General features: G+C 35.8%; 1 protein-coding gene across 4 annotated transcripts in view; it reads left to right on the forward strand.

Moving 5' to 3' along the window:
* Positions 1-2,709: 2,709 nt before the first annotated feature.
* Positions 2,710-21,065, forward strand: part of LOC113058543 (rap1 GTPase-activating protein 2-like) — a 55,208-nt gene continuing 36,852 nt past the window's right edge. The window contains exons 1-2 of one of the 4 annotated variants that reach the window (XM_026226529.1): positions 2,710-2,885; positions 11,389-11,424. In XM_026226529.1, the coding sequence (XP_026082314.1) occupies positions 2,872-2,885; positions 11,389-11,424 (50 nt within the window). In that variant the 5' untranslated portion in view covers positions 2,710-2,871. Of the gene's footprint in view, positions 2,886-8,522; positions 8,541-11,388; positions 11,425-12,104; positions 12,311-21,065 lie in introns of those variants that run through there. The other 3 variants (XM_026226528.1, XM_026226531.1, XM_026226530.1) reach the window with 3 other exon arrangements.

The raw sequence follows: 21,065 nt of genomic DNA on the forward strand, positions 1-21,065 counted from the left end.
AAAAAAAACAAAAAAAAAAACAACAACAATAAGCACAAAAGTTATTTTTATAATTTTTATATAATTTTATATATTATTTTTAATGTATAATATAAAACTAAAATAACACATTTTCCTTTTTATTTGTAATCTAAATTAAACAACATTTTTTTATTTTAAAAGTAGTAAAAATTGTCTAAAGTTGAAATAATTATTTAAAAATATATAATTTTATAAAATAATTTATATAATTTTTAAATCTATAATTTATAATATAATTTCATATAATAATGCATATGTTTAATCTGTTATTTTAATAATGAATTTATGCATATACACATAAATGCAAATAAACATGAATAAAAATGAAAATATCATAATTAATATAATATTAAAAATAAAACCCACTTTAGAATTATTATTAAAAAAATATATTTTAATAAAATGCATAATACATTATGGAAATTAAAGCATAATAATAAAAGTAATAATAAATAAAACCATTTGATAATAAAAAGCTAAAGTAACATCATACCTTTTTTATCTTTCCTTAAAAAAATATTAAGTGCATTTTAATGTAGACATTTAATTGATTAAACAGAACAAGAAAAAAAACTGCCTTTAATATGGTGCTAATATATACAGCCCATCTTATGCTGGGTTTGTTGGCATAAACATGTAAATTAAACTACAAGCTGATGGATTTCTTTTCAGAGAGAAGTCACACCTCTTGCAGGCTGTTTGGTGTTGCAGTGCCATATGCTCATTTTTAATTCCTGTCAAATCTAGTCAAATGATTGCAGGGAACAGAACGGGTTGATAAAATGTGACACCTTATTTGAAAATATGATCATTTTCGAATTAATGCTATATATACATATATTCATTCGATCAAATCTTATGGCAGAACACCAAAGAACATTTCCAAAGAGGGTTACCAAGGCAACCCCAGAAAGTGCACCAATTAGAAGGCCCAGTGGCTCTAAAACACTAACTGTCAAAAGATTGAAAGAGATGGAGACAACAGCTCTAAACAAACAGACAAATGAAAAATCCAGGCAATGTTCAACAGGCTCTTGTAGTGGAAGACTGCATTATCCACTAGGCCTACTTGAGCTTGGTGCTGAGCAAAGAGAATATAGTTGTTGTTTTTTTCGCCACAAAACTCTTCTGATGTGCCATGTACCCCTTTGTATCTTTGATGTACTGCCCGTGAATCCAGATTATTGATGTTCCTCCAGTACATGCGAGTGAGAGTGTGTGTGTGAGTGGACATTGATCTGATTGGAGCTCAGGGGTGTCCGCCTGCATCGACCACATGCTGTTCTAATGGCCAGTGAGGCACATGTGTCTGCATGTGAAAAAACAACTGTGAAGTGGAATCTTCCTCTTTGAGCTGATTCTTGTTCTCATTGTGTTGCAAAGCTTACTGTGAAAACTTGAGCTCTGAACTGTTTGTTTCATTTGCTTATGTGTTGCAATCTAATGCAGATTTTACACATCAAAGGCAGAAGCTACATCTGAAGATGCATTTACAGACTGTTTAATGCTGCAGAAATGTTGTCGCAAAATGTAATTATATTATCTCCCAGCTGTTCATATAAGTATACAGACAGTATACTTGCATAGGGTTATATACCGTAGGCTACTATATAGTATAGTATATCTCAAATGCTTGATTGCTTGTATCTTTGCAAATTGTATTATCATGCAGCTCTAATCTGCTGTAAGGCATCATATTAGGATATTATAAATGTTAACATCATTATTTTCTGTAAAGATGGCTTTGAAACGATGTGTATTATGAAAAGCCAAATGCAAAAAAAGTTGTACATTTACATAGCAATTGCAGTTGCAAAAATAATGTTATCAAATTTGTAGTTTAATATATCATAAATAAAATGAATATACAGTATATATAAATATATATATTTATGATTTCATATTAAATTATAAATATACAGTATATTCTGTAAAGCATATTGAGATGCACAATATAATAGTACCATATTGGTTATCAGCTGATATTACATATTTTAAACTGTTGATATTGTATAGCCTACATGTTGGCCGACATTTAATATTTCATTGTGAATGCTAGTTTAAAGTTAATTCTTTAGAAACACTAATTTGGTAACAGTAAATTAGTTTTTAAATGTAATCTTTAGCTAATCTGAAAACGAACATCCATTTTTCATACTGCATATTATAAATGCATGATGTCTAAATTCACTTGTTGTAGTGTTTAAAATGTGTTTCATTTTAGTCGTTTAAAAACAAAAAATTATTAGAGCAAATCGTATAGAATTTAATATCAGCCATGATAATTTATCATGATAAAATTATTAACGTTATCTCTACAAAAATTCAATATCAGTGATTCCTTATTTAACATGGAACTGAAGCAGCATCAGACTCGCCTTTGAAGCTATGCCTGAATCTGTTGAAGACGTCATAAATCTGTAACTTCTGCCTGCATTTAGATGGAAAAATTCAACAGAGGTGCTTTTTGCCCACGAGTTATTAATGCTTTATGCTTTTCCAGCCTCATATGAGTGTGCCTGTGCCATAAATCTTCTGTAAGTATGGCTTTTGAGACTCTATTCAGTTTAATGTCTGAGATATGATCCGCGCCCCCTCATAAGCCCATCACAAATACAGTGCCATAGCAACTACTACAACTACTTCCTGCATTCTTACACACATCTACTCTCTCTCTCTCACTCTCTGTCTCCTCACGATTCACTCACATTCTCTCATCCTTTTCCCTCCCTCCACAGTTTTGTTCTCTCTCTCTCTCTCTCTCTCTCGGAGCGATTCTCTCTCCTCACCAGTGTAGAACCAGTCGTTTCATGCAGCACTGCTGTGTTTACTCAGTCCTGTGAGCCTCTGATGGCAGATTCAAGGTAAGGTGATGTTTTAATAAATATTCAAATGCATGATGGATGAGAGAGTAAGGCGTATTTCCTGGTGATGTTTGTCACACTAATGGACAGCAGTCAGTGTGTGGGTTTGAACAGTACCTGACTAAACTGTTGCTGCACATCTTACGGGTTGCATATGAATCTCTTTTCTTAGCTGTTTTTGGGAGCCATACATAATGGCCATGAGTTGCATCAGGGTCCCTAAACTAATTTAGAGTTTTAAACTCACACATTTTTTTTTTCTCAAAAAGTCCTAAAATGCAAGCATGTGATATTAATGTGATATTATTCCGCTATCTAAATTAATAGCTTGTGTTTTGCTTGTGTGTGTGTGTGTGTGTTGCATTAGTGACTCATTCCCTTGGTGTATGCCATTGTTTGTGGCAGCCAGAAGGAAATTTCAGCACGATGGCTCAATTTTTAGACATAAATAAAGTATGTGGATGATCCACATGAGTCATTCTGCACGGGCTGTGTGGGATTTGGTAAACAGAGAGTGATCTTAAATTATAAAGAGCATTGTGTATTGATAAAATGAAAGGGACTGTCAGCATAAAAAATGTAGTGTTAGCTTCATTCATACACAGTTTAAATATATGCACTGTCACATCTCCTTGTGGTTTTAGCAGGAAACAAAATATGATCTTGGGTTTAACATGTCTAAACATTGTGCTGAACAACTGTGGCTATTTTTGCAACCTGTAGCTTGAGCTGCTGCTGAATCTAATTTTAGTTTGATTACTTGAATGCATGTACATTTGAGTGAAAAATGGACCATGTTGCTGTCCTCTCCAGTGGAAGAGTGTCACAATGCACAGTTCACCTTTACGCCATAATTACGTCTTTTGTGGGTTCTGCCGTGCACATCAGCCTCTCGCTATTGTTCTCCTTTCTGTCCTTATCCTTGCATTATTGGGATACTCATTTGATCATTTCTTCATCACTCATTTTTCTCACTTTCTCTCAAGTCTCATTTCATCTCATCTCATCTCCATTGTTCTAGGCTCTTGCTCTTGTCTTTTTTGTTTTCTGTTTCATCTCTTATCGTATCATCTTTTCTGTTCTCAACCTATCTAATCTCCTCTCTATTCTTTTCTTCGGATTTGTTTTATTTGGTCTAATTTTCTCTTGTTTTCTTTTGTTTTGTTTTGTCTTGCGTCTTTTTCTGTTTTGTTTTCTTTCTTTTTTGTCTGCCTCATTTAAGCTTGCATCATCTTATGTCATTTCTTTACATCTCATTTTCATCTCATTTTGCTTGTTTTGTTTTGTTTTCATCTGGTCTCTACTCCTTTTGCATCTCATTTCGACTCATTTCTTTTCTTCTAAGCGCTACGTTTTATCTCATCCTATTTTCTTGTCTTTTCTTTTCTCTTCTCTTCTTGTCCCATCTCTAATATCTTGATCTTGGTCTCTGCTTGCCTCGTTTCTTCCTTCTCATTTCCTCTCTATTTTTGATCTTCTGTTCTCTTTTCTTGGATCTCTTTGCATCTCATCTTATCTTTACACTGTCATCTTCTCACTTCTTTCTGTTCTCATCTCTTTCCCTGTCTCATATCTTTTTTCCGATCATCTTTTTTATTTATTCTTGTTTTATTACATTTCATTTTGTCTCGTTTCATCTCTTCTCAGGGAAAGAAATGTGTAAAAGGATAGAGAAAGGAACATCAAACAAGCCATCAAGATTGTCTAATGATGACATGAGCATGGTTCATAAACCACATGCCATTGAGCTGTGCTGTACACCCCTCTCTGTAAGCTCAAAGAGATAAGGTAGTGCATGAAGAGCTATAGAAGCACTGAAGAAACCAGGATTTGTTTCTATGTGTGTACGGACACATATGGGATGTGTTTGATTTGCCGGCTGGGTGGGTGTAAGCGGATTGCAGGCTGTGAGTGGGTGTAGTAGCTGAGCTCTTTGTCACAGCTATCGAAATCCTCTCGCACATCATGAAGACGGGTGAGAGAGTGGCATTCATCACTCATGAGTGGATCAGGGACAGAGTCGAGCACGGGGAGTCAAAATGTGAGATGGATTTGTGTAAGAGAGAAGGTAAGGCTGAGGCTGAAGAGAGGACAACATGTCAAAAACATAAAAAAAGAGGATTTGGAGATCAGAATATTAAGAAGCAACACACCCAAAGGTTTTGTGTAGAGGTGAAGGAAAAAAATAATGAGGTGGAATAAAAGCAAAGCAGAATCTGTCATCCTAATTTCACATTTTGGTGGCTCGTTTCAAGAGACAGATAAGGGGAAGCCCAGACAGTAGATCTAATGAGCCAGATCGTATGAGCGCTTGTCTGTGACTGATACAACCCTCTCTCTACCCACTAAACTAATGAGAGAGCATCTCGTTCATTTAGCAGCAGCACTGGAAAACAGCCCTATCACTCAGTCTTGGCTCAGGGCTGGTGGAGCCCACAAAACGATGTCTTCAGTCCATTAGCTAGAGCACAATCATGCCAAGCGCCTCGCTTCAACTGTTCAACACAACTGCAACCTACGCTGCACACTCCAGTGACTGCAGAATGCAAGTCTAGTGTCTTTTGGTGTAACGGTTAAAGATCTAGGCTGGGTCACCATCCTTGTTGCACCTGAGGCATTTTGATGTTTAAAGATTAAAGTCAAAGCCTGTTCACACCAAGAACCATGATTATATAGATAACTGTATTGATAACTAGTGTCCACACCAGAGGACGATAATATACGTTTATTATAAAAATATGACTAAAATATTTAAAACTTTGAAAGGTGCCTTCAACATAGGAGCACTGCAAGTTTTCAGACTGAATGCAAGACTGATTTACAACTACACAATTACAGGCAATCAGTAGATATTTGTTGTGAGAAGCATGTTATTAGACCAATGAGATATAAGATTGGGTGATTGAAAAAATGTTCTGACTGTCTGGCCGGTTAGGATAAAAAGTCATCGTAAAAAATTCCTATTAACCTATTAACCTGTCATTTATAAGGGTAGTTAAGGTTAAGGTTAGCGGTAGATGTGGAATTTTGTTAAAAGAATGTTGTTCCAGGAACAACAGGAGACAAAATCTCCTTAGCAATATCATGGTCAGCAAGGGTCGAATTGTCATGCTTTATGTCCCACTCAAGGACTTGGTTTTTATGATCAACATCATTGTTGGTCCTGAAGTAACATTCTAATCAACAATTTTTTTAATGTTAAGCTTATGGTTAGAAATACTGTTAGGCTTAATTTATAAACCAGTCACTGCCTGTAGTCTTATGGGTAGGGTTGGGGATAAGGATAGTTGATGGGTTTGATTGGTTAGTAATATGAAAGGGTGTTCAGAAAGGATGTTCATTATTTAAACTACTGTTTAAAAGTCTGAGGTTAGTTAGACTTTTTAAAATAAATTATTATTATTTTTTATTCAGCAAGGACACATTAAATTGATCAAAAGTGGCAGTAGAGACTTGAACATTTTTACAAAGTAAATGCGCATTTGAAGAGACTTTCAAAATCATGTGTTTAGGTACTTGGGGAAATCATATTGTGTGATTTCAGGTTGCTAGTGGTGGTTTGACTCCAAAAATATGGCATTAATCATTCATTTGGATAACAGTGCCTTCGAAATGACTGCTTATGTCAATGCCTTCTGGTAAAATTTAGCATCATTGTATTTCTATTTGCGTTTTACATTTACTCTTAATGGACTGTGTTGAATCACATGTGGATGCCTCAGGAAGCTCAAAGGGCATTTGAATTGTTTCGGGAAGCAAGTGATTTCCAAATGAGATAAATGTGTAAGAGAAGGGCCTTTTCGCTTCCTGCCTCTCACTTTTCAATCTTTTTATACGGTATAATTAACCTAGAGTTTGTTGCAGCACTGGCGCTAAGCATAATGCTGCTTTCCCTTTCTTTCCTCTCTCTCTCTCTCTCTCTCTCTCTCTCTCTTTCTCTCTCAAAACTCTCTCACAACATGTACGCCCTTCACTATTCTTTATCAGAAAAGAAATACTGCTGTGTCTCTAGAGAGGAAAAGGTAAACTGTCCAATGGAGTGGTCAGTGTTCAGTATATTGCTAGTCGATGCTAGTCTTATTCACTGTCAATAGTCTTTCTATTTTGCATATAATTCAGTGCCGTTTCTTATTGATTAGCTGTGAAATTTACTAGTAATATTTCATAGAAGATGTTTTCTACACCCATATTTTTCATTGTTGATGGTTTTTTTTTTTTTTTTTTTTTTTATGCTTGCAAATCTAGTGGAGTGAATCCAGGTAAACAGGCAAAATAGTCCATTAACCTGAATTCACCCTAATTAATCTTTGTCTGTTAAAAATACAGCACAAATTATATATTGGGACCATATTGGTTATTGGAGATTTTTATTTTATTTATGATGATAAATGCTTACTGTGCATGTTTATTTCTCTTATTTGTACATTAAGATCACATTTCCATCATCCTACAACGCTCACTTAAAGTTATATTTAAAATCACTTCTTAATTCAAAGCTGTTAAAACGTAAAAAATGTGAAATTGTAATCTTTAGCAAATCCCAAAGTGAATATATATTATTAATACTGTACATCGAGTTGTGAACATTTTTTTCAACATTTGATTTTAACTTTATGTTTTTAATTAGGCGAAATAATGTTAATATCTAAATCGCTGATCTATTTTATTCTGTTTCTTTCATGCACAAGCTCTGTGTTTCATAAAGGTGTTAATAACAAGAGACAGTCGAGGATTCAGTAGATCAGGCATCAGGCTATTTGGACCCACGCTGAGTCATTGCTTTATGAGCTTCTTACTTTACGCCGTGGGGAACGGCCTTGGATTTGTCAACTGTTGACAGCCTGCATTCTGTCTGCCATGACTCTACAGCTGTTAGCCGGGGTCCGATGCACCTAGATAGATCATTTCTGTCATATTTGTGTGGGAGTGCGGCTGCCTGCATGTTTGTGTGTGTGTGTGTGTGAACAAATCCTTTATTAATCAATGCTTGTGACCCACCATGAAACATCTCACCCTTTCCATTCGTTATGAATCACAGATCCAGTGAGGGAAATTCAAATGATACTTGTCTGATTACCACATACAGTATATTGATGATCCGCCATGGCCAGCATTAATCATTATTGAAGCGGATGTTAATGCAAGGGGTGCAGGAAAATTCTTTAGGAAGTAGGTTTTACTTTAAACTATTTCCACTCAGAAATTGCTCAATTTGACAAATAATTACAAAGAAATGACAAGTAACACATTGAATTAAACATGACATTTTGAATTAGAAAGGAATTTCACACAGGCAGGAGTGACATCATGAAATCCACTGCAAATCACCTTGGGACCAATTGTTTAGAAGTCATTGCATACATGGCTCTGTACTTCCTGTGCAGGTGCTTTGCTGGAAATAATGAGTTGCTGGTGTGGCCTAAAATTTTTACAAAGTAAAGAGAGAGGTGAAGTGGAGAAGGGTGGGCAGTTAGGGGTGGGAAGCAGGTAGGAGGAGGCATTAGTTTTCCTCCCCTCTTGTCCCTTACTCTTCCCCCTGGTGGCCTCCCTTAAAACAACGGAAAGAGATGAGAAGTCTTGTCACTGACAACAGAATAGAAAGAAAGTCAGCATGTACAGGAGAAAAAGAAGTGTATCATTTGGGGGCTTTGGATGGTAGGATACCTTTTTTGTTTCCCTCTTGCCTCAAATTATGAGTCAAAAATGTGTTTCAGTATAGTTGATCTCAGTGCATTTGAGTTAATTTAAGGTATAAAATGAGATGTTTTTTTTTCTGCTAATAGAAAACCCTGCATATAATCCTTCAGATATGTATGTTTTTTCTTGCTTTCTATGAAGTTAAAAAATTGTACATGGCAAAATTTCCCTTTTAATAATACATTTAATAGATTTCAACTTATTTTTCTGGATGTTTTGGAATAGTACGTCAGGCAAGGCATAATTGTCAATAAGATTAAGTGTTTTAGATTTATTTTTAATAGATCTTTTAAAGTGTCTTTATGAAACTTAATAAACAACTTCTATTGACCTTAAAGCTGATGTTTTCTTTACAAGGCCAAAATTGAAAAATAAATTATTTCAGTTGATGTCAGGTTTATTTTCTGTGCATAAGTGAGAATTGTTGGTTGCACTTTATTTTACAGTACGTGTACTAACATGTACTTATAGTGTACTTACAGTGTAATTATCTAAGAAAGTTCTGGTAACACAAGGTAACTACATGGGGTAGGGTTAGGTTTAGGGTTAGGTTCAGGGTTAGTACCTAGTTATTACATAGTTATTGTAATTACTATAATAAGTACATAGTATGTACATGAGGAACAGGACTGTAAAATAAAGTGCTACCGAATTGTTTTTAGAAAAGAATGACGGTATGATCAGAAAACAGTAGGCAAGTACATGAAAAGGCACATAAGCTACTCTTCAAATACCATTTTAAAAATACAGTAGAAAGCAATATTGTAAAATATGATTAATATATTAAAGTTATTTTTATTTTAATATATTTTGTAAAATGAAAAATGTAATTATATTATTATAAAATGTAATTTATTCCTGTGATAGCAAAGCCGAAGCAACAGTCTAGATACAAGAAATATCAAACTCTTCCACTCTATCTCCTAACAACCCAATTATTATTATTTGTAATTTTTGTTTGACCAATCAAAATGTAAGTTTTGTGCTTCAGCTCTCCAAACAGGTGCAGTATGAGATATTCACAACATCTTTAATAAATGAACTCTGCAAAATATATAGAACATGAGGGAATAATCTGTAGGCTTGGAGCTGTTGACAGAAATTTTCTTATGAGAAGGAAACAAAAATGAAATGTCAGAGGGAAAGAAGGAGGTGATTATATGTGACCGAATGTAATTCAAGAAAGAGAATGAGTGCTCCATGTCCTCCAAGAACTTTGTGGAGCATCTTAAATGAACAGCAACACTTCTTTACATGCTAATGCAGCAGCAGTTCATCATGAGCATGCAGATTGTTGTGGTTTTAATGCTGGTGCACCTTGTGGCTGCGTGGATGGCTGGTGATGATGTTCTGATAGTGACGGCCGGGGAGCCACAAAGCTAGCCATATCTGACAATACACACTGATTAGATGAATGCGTCACAACTGGGACCATGACGATACCGGCTTTCATATCTAACACCTTTACTTGCGCCAGCGTCACTGGCTGCACTGAGCTTAAAATGAGTTTCATTGTAGAGAGCATGTTTCGATGAGACAGGTAATCAAAACACAATCAAATAAAAAAAAATGTTTTTGCCTTCTGCTGTGGGGGTCGCTGGATTGATATTAATATACACATTTATCTACATTTAGTCACTTTAGCTACAGGTGGATAGATAGAGGAGCTAATTTAAGGCACTGTGGTCACTGGTTCCTAGAGAAAATTAATAAGTCAGCTCCTCTTTGCATACTACTTTATCCATATGTGTGTGCTGCAGGTCAAAGGTGAATGATTGACGCTTGACCCTCTGACTGGAATAGAACATCGCAGTTTCGTCACTGGGCTGTAAATGTTCACACATTCAAATGGGAAAAATGTTTGAAATGTCCTCGGTCTATGCAAATGGTTCTCCGAAACTCCTCAGGGATATGTTGATGTAGGTTCTGAAGTCTTTCTTTGAGTGTGAGACAAAAATATAAACTTTTTCTCCATGCTGCCGGCAAATTACCAGCATGCGTTTGGCTCATCACTCATTTAGCTGAAATGATAAACCTTATTCTGTTCTCCACTTCAGGCTTATAGGAATAATTAGGCCTCAGTAGAATTTGAAAAAAAAAAAAAAAAAATCAAGAAATTGGAATAAAGAAACTAATTGAACAGAAGTAATCTTAGTCTTTTAAGATCGTACAGACCATTTAATCAGATCTACATGCACAATAAATATTTCATAATTTGAATGAGTTCTAATATATATAGAGTTTTATTTTTTAATTGTATCATATTTTATTTTATCACAATGTTTTTTCATTTTAAATATAGTTAAAATATGAGTCTGTTTTTTGCACAAAGCTGTCATATAATGTCAGAAGACTTTGACTATAGCGAACAATTCTTAAAACTACTCATTTTATAATTATATGGTGTTATACACGCTTGGTAATCCTAGTAAGCATTAAACAGGTTTGAATTGATATTCAGATTTGAATAAATTAATGACAGTTGAACAGATTATGAACAAGTGGTTATTATTATTAGAGCCTTAAAATTATTTTTATATATCTATAATAATATATATATTATTTACCATCCCGGTGGATGATAGTATGAAAGTTGATTAAATTTCTGAGAGCTTATGGCTTATTAATTATAAATAATGGCAGCATTCCTATTTGTCTAGAATATGTTATGTATTTTCAGGTTGAAAATCAGGTTTAAGTGTTTACGTGGCACGCATCTAATTGACTCAAAGGGTGCAGCAATGATTTTGACTTTGACCTTTTTTATTTATTAATTTTTCTTTCTCTTTTTTTTTCTCTTGACAAGGATTGACAAGTCCGGCATTGCTGCCCTGAGATCCCGGTGAGTCTGTGTGTGTTTGTGTTGAAAAAACTTGATCCATCTAAATCTCTGTCCTAATGCCACACCTGAATAATCAATCAATACATCAGCCATAGAATCAGCAATCATTTCACTCCGTGCCCATTCTATTCCATCTTTGTGGGAGTTCTTTGGTGTGAGATCTTCACACATGCTTGTTCTCTATGACTGCCTCAACCTTCAAGTGTCTGTCAGCCTGTCTGGCCGGGATGAAAGAGAGGTGAGCGGAGGAGTGGAGGCAATAATCGTGAGCTCAGTATAGACAGAAATGGATTGACACCAAAGTTCCCCGCTGTGGATTAGCACAGGTGGTCTCTGTGAGTGTGAGACGACAACATGCTGACATTTATATACGTTCAGATTTTGCCATGTTACATTTCTTCTTGTGACTCTGGGTGTGTTTTTCTCTCATGAATAACAATCCCTGTTGTCGCTGCTTACTATTTATATTGGTCTCCATGGAAATGAGTTTACAAAGCGAGGCCCATCAAAAATGTGTGTGTGTGTGTGTGTGTGTATAAGAGCAGATTGGTGTGTCTGGGTTGGTTGTCTGTGTAAGGCTGTGCTTTGCAGGGGTAGGATCTAACCAGTGGTCCCCCCTCCCCCCTTTGCATCTGCAACTACAAAGTGAATGGACGGCGCTCTCCACCTGAAGGATGGCCACATTAGAGAAACGGCATAATCAGGCCCTGTGTGTGTGCTGTTTATGCAGGTGCTTTTGTTTATGTAATAAAGCTTAGGGTTATGTGACTATGGTTTGGAAATTGAAGGATGGAGAGGGAGAGAGAAATAGAGAGACCGAGAGAGAGAGAGAGAACACTGTATTTTAGGTGCACCTCTCACCGCGTAAGATGCCTCGCAAAATCTGGTGAGTTTTTCTGGGTTTTGCTTCTGGTTTTCCACAGGTTTTTTACTGAGTTTTGAATATTTTGTGCTGCATTTGCATATATTTTTTTTGTGTGTTTGTGCAATTCAGAGTGTTTTGATTCAAGAGAGTCTGCTTTTATAATATTTCAGATGGATAGATACACGTTTAATTAATCAAAAGTGACAGTAAAGACACTTATAATGTTACAAAAGATTTCTATTTTAAATAAATGCTGCTCTGTTGAACAAAGAAGAAAGAAAGAATACTGAATAAAAGTATCACTGTTTTCACAAAAATATTAAGCAGCTGTTTTCAGCATTGATAATAAAAAATGTTTCTTGAGCATCGAGACTGTAGTAATGGCTGCTAAAAAAGTATCTTTGCATCACAGGATAAAATTGAAAATATATAATAAAATAGAAAGTTTTTTTTTTTTTTTTAATTGCAATAATATTTCACAATATTACAGCATTGTTGTTGTTGTTGTTGTCCTAAACAATCCAGAGCAAGAAATAATAATAAAGTGGAAAATACCATGTGACCAGTAATTTTATCTTTCCTGTGGGACAGTATATTTTCATTTTCAATGCTGTTTTTATCAGCTTGATTGTCCTTTTTTTCTTTTTTAGATGCACAGGGGGGTTTGAATTTTTTTTAAACCATAAATGCAGAGTTTAACGGGAATTAAGTTGCATTAGATTGCTGTCTAAATACAAGACTGGAGGTAAAACATCTGACTCCTAAATGATGCACTGCCTGAAGACCTGTATTCAGCTGTCACAAACAATCACATCCCCACTAGCCTGATTTAATTAGCTCCCTCCATAATGATTTAATATTGAACTCAACAGCCTGTTCTTACAGGGGTGATGTGAATGGCTGAAAGCAGTGACATTAAGTGACTCTGAAAGACTGTTGTCCTTTATCTATAAACTAATTTGGTTGTGGGTCAGCAACCTGCCTCTGAAACCTATAGACTTGATATGAGCTGTTTAGATTGAAAAGACCACTGGGAGCGTTCAGACTGAGTCGTTACTGTGCTTCTGTTGTGGGGGTTTGGGACTAAGCTGCTGTTCGGGCTGATATGAGATCGGTATGATTGCTCAGTACAGTGTCTTTTGGGATGGCACGGTGTCTCCTGCCACAACTGCAGTTCAATCAATTATGCCTGTACTCCTACAGGAGGCAATTAGAGGCATAGACCCAAAATGACCCATTACACTGAACAGAGACTGAGAGCAACAACACACACAACTCCAGACGGTATGGAGATGAGTTTGGTCTCGTATGAAAATGTTAAATGTCAAGGAGCATAAATTTCCTTCTGCTCTGACCTTCTGCTATTTTTGTCTTTGCATATTTAACGCACCATATTAATGAGTGCATCCATCTATCATTTATTCATGGATATGTACCCAAAACTCTCTTGTTTCCCCCAAAACTCTATAAAGATTCTATACACTTTGAATCTATTTATTCACTTAAAATAGCTTGATTTTGTGCTTAATAGCCAACTTTGACCTTTTTGGAAAGATTTATGAGAACAGCGTAAATTTACTTTGCATACACTTGCATAATCTCTTTAAAATAGGTCTCACTGAGCTCTGACTCTTGTTTGGCACTAGAGGGCAGTAGAGATTAAGATATTATAAAGTCTCTTTTTTCAGTAATTGTCCTCCAGATGGCAATGTTATTGAACGTTTCTGCTTCTTTCAAGAGAACAGTGTTTATATATTTTTTTATACTTTTTCTCAAAGTGACTTGCAGTTTGCAAGGTATGCATTTTATCAGTATGTGTGTTCCCTGGGAATTGAACCCATGCCATGACCTTTGCATTATTAGCACTGTGCATAAATAATAAATAAAAGTGTTTATAATAATAATAATAATAATAATAATAATAATAATAATAATAATAATTATTATTATTATATTTTTTTCAAATGATTTAAGTATACAAAATAAATAGCTGGAGTTTGAATAGTGGTTTGCACCCAAATTTGTTTCTATTATTATTATTATTAATACTTAGTTTGAATAAAATCGAATTGATTTAGCTAATATTGAAAATAAAATGTAAAGGTTATTATTGTTATTGTCATTTTTAATTATTTAAACACAAAATATGTTTCTGCAGTTTGAATAGCTGTTTTATTTTTTTATTTTATTTTCTTTTGTTTGTTTGTTTATGCACTTTTGTAATGTGATAACTTTTCACAATCTAATTGATTAGATTGTGAAAAGTGGGTGTTATTATGCCTAAACTAAATGTGAGTTTTTTAAAACAGAGCTGACATACATGACATCAGTTGAAAAAGTAAAGATGTTTTAGAGCAAACTATAATTCTTTTGGTTGAGATGAATTGTGCACAGCTAGACTAAGAATGTACATATGTGTAAATATTGTCAGTTTTGACCTTGTCGAATTAATGTTTAGTTAAAAATGTGGTTATTTGCAAACAGAACGTTGTCGTCTCGTTGTCTTAATTTTTTAATGGGTGTCTTTCTGAAAGAGGGTCACTTCATTTGTGGGTGTTGAGGAATAAGGCTCAGCATGTTGACAATGTGACACAGTCTCTCGTGGGCTATGGTCATCATGACAATGGAGTAGCAATACATCAGAGACAGCAGAACAGTCCAGCCGACCCGAATCCTTGATGAAAGCTTCATTGCTCATCATTACCTATGAAAACACCTGTTGCTGATTGACAGCGCTGAAGTTTGGCTGTGGAATATTTCGGTTCAGCTGTTTTGGATGACATTGGCATTTGGCAAGGCTTCGGCCGGGACAGCTTGTGTTATTGTTACTATACCCAAAGCTACAGATGCTTAATGATTATCACCAACTGTAGAATTTTTATTTCTCTTCACCTCCTACTTTTCTCTCTCTCTCACACACGAACACACATTGGCTGCCAAAATCTGTCCGAGAAGGCGTGCGGTGTTGCGTACTACTACTCCTCCTCCTTCACAAATATGTCTTCAGAAGAATCTGCCCGCATCTCCAGTCCTGACAATTATTTACAACTCTGCCCCATTGCAGTGTTCTGACAGCTCTGATAAGGGTGCCATCTGGCAGTTTGATTTTAATGGGGCTTTTAAGGACCATAAAGAAGCCTAGAGCCTACTGGGAAGATAGCTCATGCTCCTCTCCTGTCTAAATAGGTGGGTAACAGAGACCTCCGGCAGTCCAGAGTGGAGATCTGGAAAGGAGTGTTTAGTTTCGGTTTACTAAGTACATCTTTTTTGCTTTTTCTTGATTTCACATTAGGTCTGAATGTCCTTGAGATGTGGCAGGTTAAAGTGATGAATAAATCCCACATAACGCTTCTGGAATGTGACACTCAGCGGGTGAACTGTCAGTCAGTTTTTGTTTTGAATTAATCTCGGTGGCCCTAAATCTCCCGTGACATCCTGTTCTCCACATTTCCATCGAAAACTCGAGCACAAATGAGCTGACGTCCCAAAGCCTGGAGACTTACTGCATATACATTGTGTAGAAAATCAAAAACTGCTTCTTTGACAAGAAAGATAAGCATGTCAAGGACTCTTTTTATTGATTTAAGTGGTGTCAGGCAGCTTGGAAAATGAATTTTGATGAGTATGCGCTGGGCAGCGGCGCCATAGGAGGAGTTGAGCATCTGAAAGGGATCAGGGTGAGAAAGAAGAATAAAAATACAGAGGAGGGAAGGTGGAGGATGGGTGTAAGATGGGTGTAGTATAGTTTCTTTTGATTTATTTGTCTTTGCTGAGGATTCGAACTCAAAGCCCCTAAGGTGTAAGCTGGTCATGTGATCCACCAAGGAAGACTGTGGTACCTGGAGAGAGATCTTTTTGCATTCCTTCTATCAATTGATTTTATGACGAATATTTTGTCACTTCTGGAATGACAGTCAGAAGATAAAGAATGTATTTTAACCCAGAATGCTAGAGTTACAGCAGGGGCTAACTGACTAATGATGCTAAGCAACCAAGTTTTTACTTCTGACCACCAGCTGTCTGCTCATTATATAAAGAAAAGGGGCTGTTCTCTTCTTATATATATATATATATATATATATATATATATATATATATATATATATATATATATATATATATACACATACTCATGAAAACAGCTGTGTCACTTGCAAAACAGGTCTGATGCCCTTCACCAAGTCTGCATCTAGGAGTTTATTTTGCATAAGAGAATGCTGGGAAACTCTTGATATCAATGGGAAAAATGTCTGTTAATCAGAGCTAATCAAAATTTAAAACAGATATCTGATATCCAGTGAAATACTGTATCTAATATGGGCTGATACCGACAAATGAAAAAATTTGTAATACTAGCCAATAACCAATATGGTAATGTATATCTCTACTTGTAACGCATGTTCATGCATCTCTATCTGAGCATTACCTATTCTTTGGGTGCCATTAAAGCATAAGCATGGTGCCATCAATAGCAGAAGGGTTGAGAACACAAAACCAGGCTAAAACATGTCTCTTTTTATTGAGACACAGGCCGCACAGGATATGCCCAGAATATGCCCAGAATATGCCCAGAATTTTGATCATATTTGCTCAATTGACTTTGACCTCTGTTGTCCTCTTCTTCCTTTTCTCTTGGTTCCTGTTCTCTGGACCTCTCTCGCTCTGTCTTTTTACATAAGATATGCATGAAAAGAAGACCTGCAGCTGATTCGGTGTGCCTCCTATCTGCACTCATGAATGACTTGAGAGAAATCTATTAAAACTAAGGCCAGCAACTGCCTTCTGTCTGAGTCACAGATTAGAGAGAAAATCAGTTTGCTTGCTTGTAGATTTCTCATTTGTAGCTATTATTTCCGTTTTACCTGTTGCTTTTCATCATAGGAACCTCACGGCTGTTGTACTTGCACTGTATATCATATCCGTCACCTGGTATTTACTAATTTCCTATCAGTCTATCCTGTTGTTCTTCCTCTCCTCCAGCAAGCAAACGCCCTTCTCTGAGGGGGATTGGGGAAGGGGCTAAACAAGTGTCAGACCAAGATTTGTCAACCCTCTCCACAAACAGAAGGATGGGACCAAATTGATTTATGACTCAAATTAAATAAATCACATTTGCAGCAGGAGAGAAAGAAAGGGATTGGAAGGAGGAGGGGGGATCAGTCTGGTTGACTGGATGCATCACGGATGTTCTGTCTGGCAGAGAGAAGAACAGACAGGAAATGATGGAAAGAGTGGGGAAAAGTATTAGACAGAGATTAAATGCAGAAGTCTTTTTAGATCTATGCATTCAATGAAGGAGTCTTATTTTCATAGAGCCGCTGAGGAACAAAGGTGCACTCTGTGTCTCGTTTGTCAAATTAATCTGAGATGCTTTTCCAGCACGGAAGGGCAGCGAAGCAATTAGTGGCTGCATTAAGATGAGAAAACATCAGTCGTTGCGTATTTCAGAGACAACATTTTCATTAATGAATTCTCAGCACATTGAATTCAGTGCCAGGCTGTTTGTCTTTTGAGAAAAATTATAAAAATTTTGGATTTTTAAACCAAGTGCTTCTGTGCTTTAAGTCAATATACAATAAAAATGGAGCATATTTAGACTCTTTGCACGTGTTTCTAGTCGTATTTTGAATGCTTCATTGGGGCACAAAAACTGTGCCAAAGAAAAAACAGTGCACTTCCTCTAAAATGACTTTTTCACGTTGCTGTCACTAATGACTGATATTAATATATCAATATTAACTATAGGGGTGCACCATGTTGTGTTTTCTAGAGTATTATTATAAATACTTATGCTAGTTTCTTAAAATGTTAATTATGTTTATATTATATTTTGTGTAAAAAATAAAATAAAAAAAAATACCAATACCGATAAGTAAACAGTGAAAAGTCCCTTATTTCTTAAAGTTACATAACTCCATCATCATATATCTGTCATAATGATCTTTTAGATTCATTTATAACATAATACTCTTGATCCAAGTTCCCTGTCACTCTTCTCAGGGATTGCAGAACTTCTACAAGTGAAAGATTTGTCACACTAACCTTCAGGCAGCTTGTCATATTGCTTGTCCTCAGGGTGCAGACACTTGCAAGTGATAGATGATCTGTAGGCCAGTGTCCCGGATGCCCCATGTCGGAAGCAGAGAGGGCTTAATAATTACAGTGGCGATGTATTTTTCAGAGATGAAGTTGAAACTGCCATGAAATTATGAGGAGTGAGAATGAGATTCTTGTGCTCCTGAGTTCATAGAAGGGTGGTGTGGGAAAAACAAAGCTCCTTGGGGGTTTGCCTGGAAGCTAATAGACGTCAGATGAGAGTCTTTTATTCCTCAGGTTTTAATCTTTGTGTCTGGGAGTCGTTGTGGCATAAGCCTGGAGGGATCCGTTTCGTGATGTTACTCGCCGTACCTCAGGTGACCAATCCTTCACCCGGCCCAGAGGGACTCTTCTGTAAAGTGGAATGAAGTTGAGATAAATGCTTTTTTGAGAGGTCAAGAAATGGTAAAAGAGTTCTTTGTAAATCAAACGGTTATTATTCTGCTTACCCGAGTAGGTTTGCAATATTGTTTTAAGATGTTTCGACATCTACTACTGTAGACTGAGGCTTAAAATAAGCAAGCAATTACCGAGATATTAGTAAATTAAGCCTTTGACACCTTTTTGACTCCCAATTCTGTCTCAGTAGAAGCTTTCGCGCCACATATCAATGACATTTGCAAAGGTCGTGCTCAAATCGAGCTTTAATTTCCATAACATTTGCATTTTCTCATTTTGCAGATGCTTTTGGACCAAAGCGACAGTGCAAACAGTCAAGTGATGTAACAAATACAATTACAGAGCGCATGTGACTTGATTATTACTGAGGCAAAGCCTTAGAGAGTGAAGAAGACCTTCATTTTGGATATTAACTTTGGATCCCCTGCTCTTAGAACAGAGGAAAATTACCCTATTGCTTTCATGGACCTTCAAAGTAATAACAGAAACATCAGTGCAGTGCCATAATGATACTCTAGGGCAACCCGACAAAAATGATAGTGTATTATAGACATTATAAACTAGTTTAAGTACTCAAGCTAACTTAGAAATGGATGTTCACGACCTCTGTTTATTTTTTCTTGTTACAGTAAATGTAAGCACATGTCTTGACCTTGCTGTCTTACTTATTCAGACACATCTGTATATTGTTAAACATAATAACAGTTGTATAGACATTGAATTGACCTTTACCTTTAAAATTAGTATTTACATTTTTTAGACACAAACATGCACAGTGAAACATTTGTATGTATGTGATCATGAGTACTCTGTAGCCTGTAGATTATTATTAAAATATGTATGTGGTAACGCGCAAACATTCATTCATTAGGACATCATCCGAGAAGATTTAAGTGTTGACGGCTTGAACCTAAATGATGTTTGAAGAATGTCAAATGTAAATTGAGTGCCTGGCCTTGGAAGCACATTTTGCTAAAGAGTTGTCATCATCATGGAATGAGATATCTCACCTTGTAAACACATTTGCGCTGAAACGATATTAAAGAAACGCGCTACTGTCTCTCTATCAGATTGTAATTGGTAAGTCTCTGGAATTCTTGATTTTGAGTGGTCAGTTGCAACATTCTAATATTTTTGGTACAACACAGTACTTATTTCAGTTAATTGGAAAAACATTCATGTACTTAAGTTTTTGCCAAAAGTCCAAAAACTTACCTTTATACAGAATTCATGGCAGTTGTCACCTGAAATGCAGTTTTAATCTGTGTATTGTCACTGTCATTCTCTTTATGCTTTGGAGGCCTGTGTCACCAAAACAAATTTCTATGTGAAAACATACCTGGCAATAAAGCTCTTTCTGATTCCGGTTCATTAGAAGCAGTAAAATTGCAACAACCTTAATTCCTTCTGTACCCAAAGTATGATTTTGGGGCAGATTATCGATTCATAATCAATTAAATATTATCACACAGTACTTTGCACAGTACTATGACATCAAAACATTTGTTCCATGGCACACGATTTGTAAACTTTGCAAATCCACATATAAGGCTTTTCTAATGTAGTAAAGTTGCTCTGTAGCTCACCTGGTACAGCATTCTACATGCGATATGGATCGCTTGAAAACGAGTCCCATGAAACATGAATATTAATATAAGGGCTCAAAAACTTGTAAAAGCCCGCTAGAATGACAAGGTTGATTTAACAAATTAATTTTTACTTAATTAATTAAGTTCTACCTTTTCATTCAGTTGGTGTCTGGTATTGTTTCTGTAGACACACGGATACATTGTCCTCTCACATTTGGATTATCTGAGTTTGTTTTAATAAAGAACCTTTTGTTTGTGGAATTCTTTTTCATCATCTTCTTCTATACCCGAGTGTGACAATATTCAAGTGTTTTGGGTAAAACCGCAATCCCTCATTGATAGTGTCTTGAAATGTAGTATCAGTTTGAATAAATTTTGATAGAGGCATGTATTTCATATGAACCTGGGTTTGTTAATTTCGAAGACAGCATTTCAAATTTTTATTAAAAGTAAAATGATCTAATATTTATATTTTATTTTGTTTGACATATCCACAAAATAAGTTGGATTTTGTCCAGTTATAAATATCTGGGTTTATTTTGCAATAATGAGCAGCTGGCTTACTTACGTTCAGGACTGACACCAGAATACAACATTATTTTCCCATGATTGTGCCTTCCAAAGTATAAATATTGCCTACTTGCAGAGCTTTTTGATTCTTTCCAAACCAATTTACAGTTAACTTCTCAGTA

This window comes from Carassius auratus, chromosome 40, assembly GCF_003368295.1.
Source record: "Carassius auratus strain Wakin chromosome 40, ASM336829v1, whole genome shotgun sequence".
NCBI lineage: Eukaryota > Metazoa > Chordata > Actinopteri > Cypriniformes > Cyprinidae > Carassius > Carassius auratus.